The sequence below is a fragment of the Indicator indicator genome, chromosome 3 (assembly GCF_027791375.1).
Source record: "Indicator indicator isolate 239-I01 chromosome 3, UM_Iind_1.1, whole genome shotgun sequence".
Taxonomy (NCBI): domain Eukaryota; kingdom Metazoa; phylum Chordata; class Aves; order Piciformes; family Indicatoridae; genus Indicator; species Indicator indicator.
In genome coordinates, this window is record NC_072012.1 from 46,410,740 (window position 1) to 46,424,540 (window position 13,801).

The 13,801-nt window shown below is 42.2% G+C and overlaps 1 protein-coding gene across 1 annotated transcript in view; it reads left to right on the top strand.

Moving 5' to 3' along the window:
* Positions 1-939: 939 nt before the first annotated feature.
* Positions 940-13,801, top strand: part of RASSF9 (Ras association domain family member 9) — a 37,141-nt gene continuing 24,279 nt past the window's right edge. The window contains exon 1 of the mRNA XM_054399513.1: positions 940-994. Coding sequence (XP_054255488.1) covers positions 948-994 — 47 coding nt within the window. The 5' untranslated portion in view covers positions 940-947. The remainder of the gene's footprint in view (positions 995-13,801) is intronic.

A 13,801-nucleotide genomic window follows, 5' to 3' on the forward strand; every position in this document is an offset into this window, starting at 1 on the left:
AAAACCAAAACAAAACAAGGTGTTTTTGTCTTTTTTTTTTTTTCTCTTTCTGAAGCTTTTAAAAGTTTTCCTTTCTGAAGCTTTACTCCAAATATCTCCTTCCCAGGGGGTTCCAGAAAACAGGAACTGTAGTGTGCGTTCATTTCCCTTCTGGCGATGCCAGCTTAAAATAATAGCAAAAAAAAAAAAATAATCCCGGGGCACCACAGTATGAACGGAGCCTTTCGTGTTGCAGTCTCACTTGCTCTCTGCTGCGTCATGCTGGAGAGTTTTTCGGGGGCGCTTTTAGCCTTGGAAAGGTTTCATGCAAACGGTTCGTTTACTTAAAAATCCAGGGTGGCAGAGGGGCCACAAGAGTCTGATTTTCACACACACCCCCCTTCATCTTCCCATTACTTGTCCAACACCTTGTAAAAAGGCAGGTTATTATGTACTGAGAACTGGTGTGGCAACTGTTGCTTGCCCTTCATTAACGCTGATGTTTAGCTGAACGACTTGACCTGAAGTAGCTGGAGCCTCCCAGGGAAAGTTTTCAGTCCTTTTGTTGTGTGTTTTTTGGGTCTTTTTTCACAGAGTTCCCCACCGGAGCAAAACCCCTTCTTTCCCATTTGCTGGCTGGTGCCCTGAGGGTGACGAAGCTGAGAGTTTAGCAAGTTCTGTGCATAACTTCACATCAGAGGAGCAAGTGCGTATTCCCCCCTACCCCCCCTTCTTTTTTCCTGCTCCTAAACGCCTCCTTCAAGTTTGCAGCTGGGCAGGACTCCAAAGGTGCAGCAGCAGCAACAAGCCGGAGTTCAAAGTTAGCAGTAAATTGCACAACTTCTAGCTCATCGCTACGCTCAGTGACTATTAACAAGCTGGAAGGCGGTCAGGGAAAAAAGAGGGTAGAAGGGAACACCCTCGAACTGTTTGGGGATCGTTGATGTTATGCTTCTGGCGCTGGGACCATGGCTCCCTTTGGAAGGAATCTATTAAAAACTCGGCATAAAAACAGGTAAAGTGCGTGGGTACGTGGAAGAGAAGGGAGGGCGGCATGGGATGGATATCTTTTATTCCTTTTTTGTTGTTGTTGCTGCTGTTCTGCGGGGAGGATGTGCTGCTCCGGACCCGTTCTGCTCCCGGGAGCTGTAACTTGGGGGATCACCTGCGAACGGGAGCGGAATCGGAGTGTGTGGTGGGAAGGGGCTTTTCTCCCTCCTCCCTCTCTCCCTCCGTCCGAACTGGCTCTCCCCGCTTCTCTCTGGCTCTTTTGATTCCTGGGCAGCATTTTCGGTGAGGGGAAGATAGGTCTTCCTGACTTTGAACCTCCCCCGTCTAAACCGAGGCGAACATTGGAAGTTCCCCGTGTTAGCAAGGTGAGACTCAGCCGGGGCTGTAAGGAAGGGGCTGCAGACCCCGGCGTGCGGGTCCTGCCTGCGGCAGCCGGTACCGACAAGCGGAGGGGCCCTGGAGCCCCTTAGCCGCTCGGGCAAAAACTCGCCGAGTTTCTCACGGGAGGGCTGCGGCGGGCCCAAGCGCAACTCCCTCTGCGTCCTCCTTCTTCCCATCTCGTTGGGAGGGAGAGCCGCAGCCTGCGACCCCCGTTAGGATCAATCCCATCCTTTAACTGGTCCGCTGGATACAAGCCTAGGAGGTAGGAGAGCATCGATCTTCCAGCGGGGGCAGGAGGGATGCTTTTCTTGGTTAGCTTTTAGTCTGAGCTGGATTTGACTGCCTGTGGTTTCTTGCCTAGAAGAACATTGCAAGGTGACAGATGTGGTCCCTGGGTGGGCTCTTGAAAAGTTTCTTTGTAGATGCTTTGCCTCTCATGGTGTGCGTGCTTCCACATGCTACTCACACCAACCATAAAAAGAAGGAAGAGTTACATAATCATTTTAAGTGCTAGGATGGCACTAGATTTTTTTAAGAGTAAATGTGCCTGGAGTGGAGTAAATTAGCTTGGACCCCATGGAGTTTAACGATGGCTGAACCCATCTAGCTAAGACCGCACAGAAACTGGTCACTCAAATTTGGGCTTGTGAGAGACCAAAAAAAAACCAAACCCCAAAGAAACTCCAAAATCACTTGTAGTCTCTTCCCAGCTTTGGCTGGTGCTCTCCACTGAAATTTAGTTAGTAATTAAGGATATTCAAGGGAAAATATTTTCCAGAGGTAATATCAGTTGACCCTAAAAAGTCTTGTAAAAAAAGTCCAGGTTTAGTTTCCAGGTTTGGCTTTTGATTTTCCCATTCCGTGCATTGAAAGCTTATTCTGGGAGGATTGTGTTTGTTGGGGGTTGTGTGTTATACGAAATAAAAATCAGAAAAACTGTAACAGTCAAGGTTTTAAACAAATAGAGTACTGTTTGAGAACTACTAATATGGTGGATTACCAGTTCAAGAGTGTATTTTGCTAATGTGTGTGGAAAAAGGGAAACTTTGATGCGCTTCTCATGTGGCCATTTTGTGTTTGGAAGGTTTAGAAAGGTTGACATAAACTTTTACATGAACTTACTTTTACATAGAGCTGTTAATATGTTACTACCAAAATAGGAGTTTCCCTACTGGCATCAATTACCTGAGTAGCTGTTAAATTACAAAGCTCAGTTCCACTCTGTTTAACACGAATCCGTTTCTCTTTTGGACGTTTAAAATAGCTTCATATTAATTGCATCAATCTCACAGTATTTGCTGATGTGGCATTTTGTTCCTCAGGAAAAGAAAGTCATAATCCAAAGCTTTAAACAGGCAATAAAAATTAAAATACCAAAGGAACCATTACTGTGAACATCCAGCACTTTCTTGTGATTTCACCCTCCCTTCTCCCCCTATAAAACAAGAAAGAAATTAATGCCTTTAATGGCAGAGAGATGTTGTGGCAGTAAGAAGTCTTGTGACTACAGAAATGGGGAGGGGGAGGAGGGGGCTCAAGAACAAAGAAAACTATGTAGTTCTTAAGAAATGTTATTATCTATTCAAGTATTTAAATTTCTGTGTATTTAACATCTGCTTTTGATAGTGAAGTTTTAGAATTAAACTTTGCTCTATGTGGTTGGCAAGAGGGTCTTGTGGTATGATTGGAGAGCTAGGTAGTAATTATATTTTTAATTTATTTTTTTCATTATAATTATATCTTTGTGAACTCATTTGAAACCTTGAAAAGGAAGTCAAGTAATCGTAAAATCCTTAAGTGTGCTTAAGGCAGTAGTTGGGGAGTCAGGACTTGGTGGGTCATTGCTCAGTTTTATTTTGCTTGCTTGTAAAGAGGGACTAAAAAGAGATGTCCATCTGTGTGTATACTTATTCTGCTGCTCTGTTGATTAAATCCACTCTTTTGAGAAACTCAGTTTTGGTTTGTTTGTTTGCTTGCTTTTTTTTACTGTAAGGTTTAATGATCGTTTGCTCCATGCAAATGTAACTCATAAGAGTTCTAAGATAAGCAAATGAGGAATGAGATTTATGTTTACAGGAGAAAGACATGAAGCTAAGTCAAGGTAATAAAGGGAGTTGGAAGAAGAGCCAGCAGGAAAATGAAGGCGTTACAGTCATTTGCTCAGATAAGAAGATGACACGTCTGTAATTAGTGCTTGTCTTGCAGCGTTGCCCACAGGTCCCAGATCAGGGCCTGGTTTCATTGTAGACTCTTCACATCCAGGTTATGAAATATCAGTCTCTACCCCTAGCACCCTAGAGTTTAAAGGAAGAGGTTGCTCTAACTGTTAGATGTGCGTCTGAGATACCTGAGCAAGAGGCAAGGGGGTTGTTGGCTGTGATGCCCCGAGCCTTTGGAGAAAGAAACAGATTAAATCTCAGGAAGACAAAACCTGTTAACTGCTCCTAGTATTTGAAAGCTCTTCAGTCAGTATTCCTCTCCTGGGCTGCTGAAATCTTGCAAATGCAGAGAGGCAGCACCCAGAGAGGCCCAAGTAAGCATTAGGTCACAGTAAGCTCTGCTTTGATTTCGGAGCAGCGCCTGCTAGAAGTGTGGCCACAATAGAGTTTTGAGAAAGAAGAGTGATATCCTGATATCCTTTTCAAGAGTTCTTTGACCTCCTGTGACACCCAGACATAATGGTAGTCCCCAGAGCGTGTATGTACTTGTCACTGGGTCTCCTGGAGAACAATACATCCAAAAGATCCCAAGGCTGTGCCCCACCCAACTGCAGCTCCAAATGTGCTCAGCAGGGACAGGCTGTACCCTCGGAGGCAATGAGGGGAAAAGGACAGTTTCCTCCAGGGCTTAGCTCTGTACCATGAATGAACTCAAGGAGATTTTTTTTTTTTTTTAATGCAAATGTGTTAAAGATGGTATTGCTTGGAAGCGTGGTGATGTTTCTGTCTGGCTCTAGTCAGCCTGATCTAGTGTGAGGTGTCCTTGCCCACGGTAGGGGGGTTGGAACTAGATGATCCTTATGGTCCCTTCCAACCCTTGACTGATTCTATGATTCTATGTGAGGAAAGGCAGAGCAAAAGAAAGGAGACTGAATTCTTTGCAGAGGAGGTTTAAGTGCTGGTCTTACACATTGCACTGCCCAGAGACACAGCAGCTCCCTATCCAAATATAAACGATGAATACAAAGCATATTTTACTTGGAGTGTTTGTGCACCAGGGTTTCACATTGTGTTGTGGATTTCCTGGTTGCTAAACAGAACACAAATCCACGCCTCGTTGATTTTCTGTAAGATAGGACTTCTGTGCTCTTGGTCACCTCTGAGAATGGGCCTTTAGATTAACTCAAATACTTCAGATGTTACCCATCATCTTAAGGATACCTGGATCTATCTCTGTCTTATCTACCCAGTGATCTCATACCAAGAAAGCTGATTCCACTGTTATCTCTCCTCCACTGAGGCTACGTCCTTGGGATTTTCACATAAACCTTGTTGAAGCTTTCCTGTTCCAAGCAAGTGGTAGCCAGGGAAGTAGCAAACTCAAAGGGAGAGCATACTGATCCTCTGCCTCCTACAGATAGTTGTCTTTGATGCTTCAGTGCTGTCCTGTTAGGCACAAATAGCACGAGAAATACTTTTTGTCAGTGTAGTTCACGCTGGTCCTAAGTTTACCATAATCACTTATATGCTCTGTTGACACACAACACATCTCAACTCAAAGTACTGTTTGATGCTGCAACAGCTGTGTTACAAATCTGTCATTATTTACATGTATTTATTGCTTTTTGCTGTTCCTTCCTGCTTTTTTTCCTCCCCCCCTACCTTTTTCTGTCAATGCTCCAGTGCCACAACAGTTAACATAGTGTTTCTGTACAGGAAGCTAAGGTTTACTTTGCCTACTCTTTTGTGTCTATCTCTTTTTAATCTCTTTTTCTTCCTAACTCTGATTCAGAGTTAGGAAGAAAGTCCATATATATATTCATTTATTTGTACAGATATGGAGGGAGTTCTTCCTGTCCTGACAGTCAGAGGCCCCTCCCCAGTGAGAGAAACATTCAATTATTCTCTCAGGTTTTATATTACAGTGCAGGGTAATGAATTAGATTAGAGACTTCATCTATCTGATACTGACCTAGCATTACCATGTCCCCTCCCTTCCTCTAGTAGTTTCTCATCACACCTAGTTAGCACAGTGATTTGAGTATTGCTCTCAGCATCTCTACAGCTCTGCAGTTGCATACACTGCTTGTACATTTTAAGCCTTGGTGGAGGAAAACTGAGAACAGTCAGAACTTGGGCTTGGACTGGAAAAGCTCTTGGAGATCAACTGATAATCTGACTCGACTGTGTGTGACCCACACTGTAAGTCTCATAGGATCATGCAAATTGTCTTAATGCTTCTCCTCTTGGATGAGCATAGCCAGAGAAAAGTCCGTGTGAAGCTGTAAAGGTGCATTTTGCTTCAAGATTACCAGGCACTTGGTATGTATATTGGAGGGGGTTGATCAAAGCTTATTTAGAGTTGATGGTGCTATCTCTGTTAATTGGTAATTGTGGAATACATTCCTGTCCATAGTTTTGCTTTTTTCTTGAGTGTCAGATGTGTTGGTGAACTATCAAAGCAGTTGTTCCTTTTTTTGAGCCAGAGTTCATCCATTGTAATTTATGTTTTTTTTTTTTTCTTTTTTGCTGTTCTGGCCTTTGTCTCAGGGGTCAAAAGGGTTGCATCCATTTTCTAATAATCTTGGTACATATTTGTTCACTTCACTTTCCGGAAGAGCTTCCTTCTTTTTTTTTTTTTTGGGTCTGGCAATACGCTAACCTGATTTCTAAAGAGTTAATTATCTACAGTTCCAGGAGGGCAGAAAGCAATTTCATTCCAAAGGAGTAAATAAAATGAGTAATAGATGTGTGTAATACTACACCGTCTAAGGAAAGATCATTACTTAGCTTAAGCTGAATCTAATTTCAAACACTGACACAATGTAGAACCAGGCTGAGAAGATGCATTCCAGACAAAGCAACATATCTATCTATCTATCTATCTATCTATCTATCTATCTATCTATCTATCTATCTATCTATCTATCTATCTCTTTATTTATTTATTTATTTTTGTAGCACAAAGGAAAAATCTTGCTGGTCAGTGTCAGTTTCCTATTTTACTGATGAAAAATCCTCATTTTACATTTCCCCTATGAAGAGAGATTAAGATCCCTGGGGCTATTTAGTCTGGAGAAGAGAAGACTGAGATCTCATCAAGGTCTATCAATATCTGAGGGGTGGGTGTCAAGTGGAGGGGGCCAGGCTCTTTTTGATGGTATACAATAATAAGACAAGGAATGATGAGTTCAAACTTGAACATAGAATATTTTAACTCAACATGAGGAGAAACTTCTTTACAGTGAGGGTGACAGAGCCCTGGAAAAGGCTGCCCAGGGGGGTTGTGAAGTCTCCTTCTCTGGAGACTTTCCAAACCCACCTGGATGCATTCCTGTGTGGAGTACCCTAAGTGATCCTGCTCTGGTAGGGGGGTTGGACCTGATGATCTTTCGAGGTCCCGTCCAACCTCTGATATACTGTGAGACTGTGATAATTTGCAAGGATAATACTCAGACATGTCACTAAACCTATGGTGATTTCAGCAGAGCAATTTAAGTTTTCAAAAATGAGTATTAAAAAAAAATAATATCCAATAACTTTTATTAAAATCAGTGATAATCACAGAGTAGGACCTCTTGATTGACCTATGCTCAGAAAACCTTAATTTTTTTTGCTTTGTTTTGTTTGTTTTAGATGATGAATAATAATTTAATATTATGCTCTCAAACACTATTATTTGCAGGCATGCTGTACAGGCATTAATTAGTCTGTCTAACTTCTATATTTAGGATGGAGATAAATCCTTATTAATGGTGACAGAAAGGCTGATGCAAGATAAAGTGTTTTTTTAAGACCACACACTAAGTGAAGCCTCCAACTAAATGCAGGGCACATTGGTATCCAGTCGTGTGCATAAGTAACTGAGCTATTACTGTCACTGCTGTTGTTTCTTTTATGTGTTCTGATGCTCTCAATATGGTAACCTTCACAGGATGTTAGGGGTTGGAAGGGAACTCTGGAGATCATCGAGTCCAACCCCCCCCCCCCCCCTGCCAGAGCAGAACCATAACTTTGTCTTCTGGAGTGCTAGCAATTCCCCAAGTATCACATAAATAAGAGTCAAATGGTTTCTGCATGAAGAGAAAGAAAGAAAGAACTGTCAACAAGCAGGAATAGAGGGGAAAAGAAATGGCTGTATATTTGTGTAGCAAAGGTCAGATTCATCCTCTGCAGAATGTAGGTACAAAACAAATGCAGTTCAGTATAATTTTCATGTAGGTAAGATACTGTATTACAGAGAAAAAGCAGAGAATCATAGAATGGCTTAGGTTGGAAGGAACCTTAGAGGTCATCCTCCCCACTCTGTTCTGGGATGTCTCTCAGCTAGACTTCGCTGCTCAAGGCCTCATCCAGCCTGGTCTTTAACACCTCCAGGGAGGAGGCATCCACCACCTCCTTGGGCAGCCTACTCCAGAGTCTCATCACCCTTGTATTGAGGAGCATCTTCCTGAGATCCAGTCTAAACCTACTCTCCCTCAGGTCAAAACCATTTTTCCTTGTCCTGTTGCTAGACACCCTTATGAAAAGTCCCTCTCTAGCCTTCCTGTAGAATCCCTTCAGATATTAGAAGGTTCCCCTGGATACTTCTCTAGGCTGAACAACCCCAGCTCCCTCAGCCTATCCTCATAGCAGAGGTGTTGCAGCATTCAGAGTTCTGTGAAAATTTCTATCAGATTTGTTTACAGCTGGTCTTTTTGGTTGGTTGGTTGGTTTTTGTTGTTATTATGTTTAGTTGGTGTTTTTTGTTTGTTTGTTTGTTTTTTTTTTTTGTGCTTGTGTTTGGTTTTGTGCTTGTGTTTGGTTTTTGTGTTTTTTTTTTTTTTTTTGTTTGCTTGGTTTGGTTTGGTTTCTTTTAAGTCAATTGTTCCATGCTTATGTTTCCAGTTCAGAAAAATGACTTAAAACAGACTGCAGTACAGTTTTCCTACCATGAACATTGATGACATTTTGCTTTCTGGGGCCATAAGTTTTCTGTGGGTGTGCAACCTTTTGGCAACAGAAATGAGAAATTTTCATAAACCATTTCTCAGGATTCCGTCTCGCACGTAAAGAGAAAAGTCAAGAACCAAGCAATGATTTCAGAAGTTGTACTATAGGGGAGCCTTGTCCAAAAGAAAACTTTATTGAACACCTTTCTGAATCTTGGCCTCCAACAGGCATCATAATGTCTCACTTGCTGCCTTTTCCTGTCTTGACCTACCCAGAAATGCACTTGAGGTGCATGTGCTGTAATCCTGATAACGAGACCAACTTGGGACCTCAGACAACTGATAAGCATACTCAGCTTTCCTTTGCTGTAATTTAGGTGATAATATTGACATGCCTCAGGAAAATAAGTGCAAAATCTGTAGAAGTGCAGAGTGTGGAAGTCAGTTAGTGGGAGGTGCATAGATTAAGTCTAGAAGTTCCTTGTTTCCAGTTCCTGTACAGTCCTAAGAGCCGGCTGCCGTGCACAGAATGCACTGTGGATGGTTTGGGATTTGGCTTTGCATGATTCACTGAGAAGTTTTCAATGGTCTAAATGTTTTGGTTTGGTGGGTTTTTTTCATGTTAAAGATCAATTGTGAGGTTGGCTGTAACGTTACAGAAAGGGAAATAAACTGAAAAAACAAGAAAAAGGTCATCTATATTTTTAGCAGATTTTGAGGTGGCTTTATGAGGTGAATATGAGGGAAGAGAGTTAACTTCGGAAGTGAAAAAATCAGAAAGGAAGATTTTTCACTTGAAATGATAATAAACTTGTTATGTAATTCTATTTTTAATGTTAGATAATTACATTTTTAACAAGAGCTAAGTCCAGATACTATGTGGAGAGGACTGAAAATCCAGGTACTGTGTGGAGAGGAATAAAAGACACTAAGTAACAAATTTCCAGTTCAAGTTTTGTACCCCTCTCAAATGCACTTTATTTAAAGATGTGCTTCTCTTTCACCAGCTTTTTCCTGATTCATTGTGGTAGCTTTAGGTTGTGCCTTTAATATTTTTCACAGATCTTGAAGAGAAAGTAGTAAAATGTAAATAAATCACTATTGGGTGTAGAAAGGAAAATAATGATTATTCTAAGCAATCCCACTGGAGAGATATCTCCCATAAGATTTAGTTCCCAAAACAATTTCTCTCTCTTCTCTCTTCCTTGCTGCCTCTGCCAATTTGAACCAGTTAATTTGGAATTTAGATGGTTGCTGCACATGCATTTTTTGAGGATTAGAATTAGAAGAAGCCAGGCTACCAACTTATTTTTTATGTTGTAAACTCTGAGGTGATGTAAACCTCTGTTTTCCTGGATTGGGGTTGTGGGGTGGTTTTATTTTTGTGGTTGTTTTTGTCTGTTTGGGTTTGTTTGTTTATTTCTTTTGTTTTTATTTTTTTTTTCCTTTTCACATTTCATTAGTCTTCTGCAGAGGAGTCAAATATTGTTATGAAGAGGGTAGGCATTTGCTGTGAATAAAACACTTAAATATAATTTGTCTATCTTGAGGGTTCAAACTGTCAAACTGATTACACAGTATCACAGTGCATTAGAGATTGGAAGGAACCTCCAGAGATCATTGAATCCAAACCCCCTGCCAGAGCAGGATCACTCAGGGTAGTCTGCACAGGAATGCATCCAGGTGGGTTTGGAAAGCCTCCAGAGAAGGAGACTCCACAACCTCTCTGGGCAGCCTGTTCCAGTGCCCTCACCATAAGGAAGCTTCTCCTCATGTTGAGATGAAACCTTCTACGTTCAAGCTTGAACCTGTTGTTCCTTGTCTTATTAGTGCACACCACTGAAAAGAGCTTGACCCCCCTTCCACTTGACCCCCACCCCTCAGCTACTGATAGACATTGATCAGATCCCCTCTCAGCCTTCTCTTCTCCAGACTAAACAGCTCCAGGGCTCTCAGTCTCTCTTCATAGGGGAGATGTTCAAGTCCCCTAAGCATCCTCGTGGCTCTTCCTTGGATTCTCTCCAGCAGGTCTCTGTCTCTCTTGAACTGGGGATCCCAAAACTGGATGCAGTATTCCAGGTGTGGTTTCACCAGGGCAGAGTAGAGGGGAAGAAGAACTTCCCTAGCCCTGCTGGACACACTTTTCTTGATGCACCCCAGGATCCCATTGGCTCTCTTGGCCACAAGAGCACATTGCTGTCCTATGCAGAGCTTGCTGTCCACCAGCACTCCAAGATCTTTCTCTGGGGAGCTGCTTTCCAGCAGGGCAGCCTCTAACCTGTCCTGGTGCCTGTTGCTATTTCTCCCCAGATGTAGGACCCTGCACTTGTCCTTATTAAACTTCATGAGGTTTGCCTTTCCAGATAATACAGCACAAATTCCAGAGACAGCACAGCTGAGAGCTCATCACTGGGCTAACGGGGGAAATTTTCACTTTTATTGTCCATGGCCTCTAAGTTACACTTTGGGGAAAAAAGATGTATACAGGGGATTGCAGAGTTGAAGAAGTTGCACCTCAAAAGCTCTGTGGAGCTACTTTCCAGCAGGACAGCCCCTAACCTGTACTGATTAATTTGTTTTTATTCATTAATGGAAAGAATTCTGGGTTATGAATTTCCCATCGTAATGGAAAAATATAATCAGTTTTCTCAAAAAGCATATTTATTTTTGTCCTCTTTTTAATAATGCAAGACCTAAAAAGCTCCAAGCAAATATGCAACAGCATAACATTCTTGTTTTCAGGGACAATGTCAAGTTGATGAAAATGTAATAATACATTAGACCAAGTTTTGTTTTGCTCAGGTATAAATGTGTTTACCTTACTTTAGCTTGTAAGGATGCATGACCTCAGTGGAATAATGCAGCTGAGTGAAGACTAATAATTTTTAAGAGTCTGCCCTTGGGTTGTGAACCTGCAATTTGCTCTGTACTAACAGATTCCTTCATCCATGTGGAACACTTTGCTTTCCCCAGCCTTCTCCCAACTCAGAAAGATTATTTTGACAGAGTAGTTCTCACTGCAGAAGCACTTCTAAACCACCAGATTTTTCAGAGCAACAGTTGGGGCACTGTTTTAATAACCAAAAAATACCCCTCACTTCTCACAGGGAAGTTACCTGCTCACTAACCCAAGAGTGGCTTAGTGATATTTATAAATGTATAACCATATGCTGGTCTTGTTTCTCTTGGCTTCATAATAGGTAGACTGATGTTCTGAACCATTGTTTTACTTGGACATGAACTTGTTGACAGACTTCCTCAATGCTGATTGCTAAGGCACTAAGTAGACTTGTTTAACTTGACTATTGCATGCATCCCATGGGGACACTTTGCTGTTAGTTATCCTGTTTTATCAAACAGCTCTGTACAAAGCCAGTTTTCCAACAAAAACTGTAGGATTGGTATTGACTGTACTTCACTTTCCCAGACTTCTGATACTTTAAGGTCTAGGTAGATAACTAATCATGTTTGTTTACTCGTGTAGGCCACTACTGATGTCAGGCAGTACCTCAGTTAGCTTGGGAACTGCAGGTGTGGATGTTTGCAGTACTCGCTTTTACTGACTCTCATGCTGTTTATAAGACTGAAGTACACAGTGCAACACAAATGCAGAGCTTCATCTTACTCAGCTTGAGCCACTGCAGATGTAGGTATCTAGTCATCTGGGTGCTCCTTGTAGTTAATGGGTACATCTAAACACTTCCAGAGGGCAACTCATTCAGCTTTAGACAGGCTTTCAGTACAGGATTAGTCACCCTTTTGGAGGTGCCTATCTCATGCCACTGATTACAGAGGAAGGTCAGAAAATTATCTTTGTCTGCACATCAGTATTCCAAATGGCTTAAGGTAGATGAAATTCGCTCCACCCCAGTCACTTTCAAAGGGAAGGTCGTCGTGGAGCATGCTCAGACTCTGTAGAGCACCTAATTAACCATCTTTTGAACCATTCATTTGAGAAATCAAAAAGGGAATAGTGAGTGGAAAGGTGAATTATAGGTGGGTAATGTATGGTTATGGGAGAAGGATCCAATACAATGAATGTCTTCCCTGCCCCTGCCCCAGAATTCCTACGTGATGTCAATCAGGTCACACAAGCCACAGTTTACAAAGGTGGTTACTCACTGCACGTTCCTCATCTGCTAGTTCAGTGTCCTGAAATCTGTTTTGCACGAGGGCTGAGCAAAGGAGGTTTATGACTGTCCTGCTTTGGATGTCCCTAGAGATGTCAACTCAGCCAGCCAGAGCAGGAACTTCAAATGGGTGGATAGCTTTGGCCTAAACAAGTTTGAGCTTTGCTTGGTGAAAGGGAGTTCACTCCCTACAAGGGTATGTGGAGATAGGTTCACTAATGTGTCAGCCTGTGAGGCAGTTGAGTATCTGGTGATGAAAGGAATATAGCAAAAGGTTAAATTTAAAAACACATCTTCTGTGCGTGGTAGTTCTGTAGGTAGGAGAGAATCATAGAATCAAGAAGGTTGGAAGAGACCTCAAAGATCATCAAGTCCAAACTGTCACCCTAAACCTCATGGCTATAAGAAGAAGGTAGAAGATAGAATATACTGACTTACATGGACATACACTGACCAAATGGTTAGATTGAAGGAGGCTTTGGAACTTAAGTGTCATTGTAGTCACCTAAGACAAGCTTTAAGAACCTCCACTTCCAGTGCTGACATTAAATCCTGAGGTAGTAATGCTTTGACTGGCAGAGCTCTCCAGTCCCCTATACTCCTATCATGTCTTACACTGGTCCTGAAAACCCTGCAGTTTATGTAACCCCCTCAAACCTTAACCAAAATGAACAAAAAGGCAGTCTTTCAGCTTTTTCAGCCATGAGGTCTCCTCTCAGAGCATGCTCTCTGAGCATGAGAGGTCTCCTCTCATGCTCAGAGCGTGTACAGCACAACAGAAGTGCTGCCAGACACCCCACCAGATGCCCATGCTGGTGTCCTCAGCATGTATTGGTCAGAAGAGTCCTGTCAGCTTATTCTGAAGTCAAATTCTCCTGGCACTTCCTGTTGAAATTGTTCCATTTTGTTCTGGCTCAAGTTATCATAACCCAGAAAAAGACAAAGATTCATAGATTCATGGAATGGTTTGGGTAGGAAGGGACCCTGAAGACCACCTACTTCCAACTCTGCTGGTAAGGGCAGGGGTACCTTCCACTAGACCAGGTTGCTCAAAGCCTCATCCAACATTCTCATGAGGAGCTTGCCAGAATAGAAATCCACTTCTTTCCATGTTGAAGGCTTCAGTAGCAGGAGCTCAGGCTTTTGGTTGCTGTTCTAATTAATGTTGTATTTTTTGAATGCAGTGAATGTCTGAATGTAGTCAAAAAGT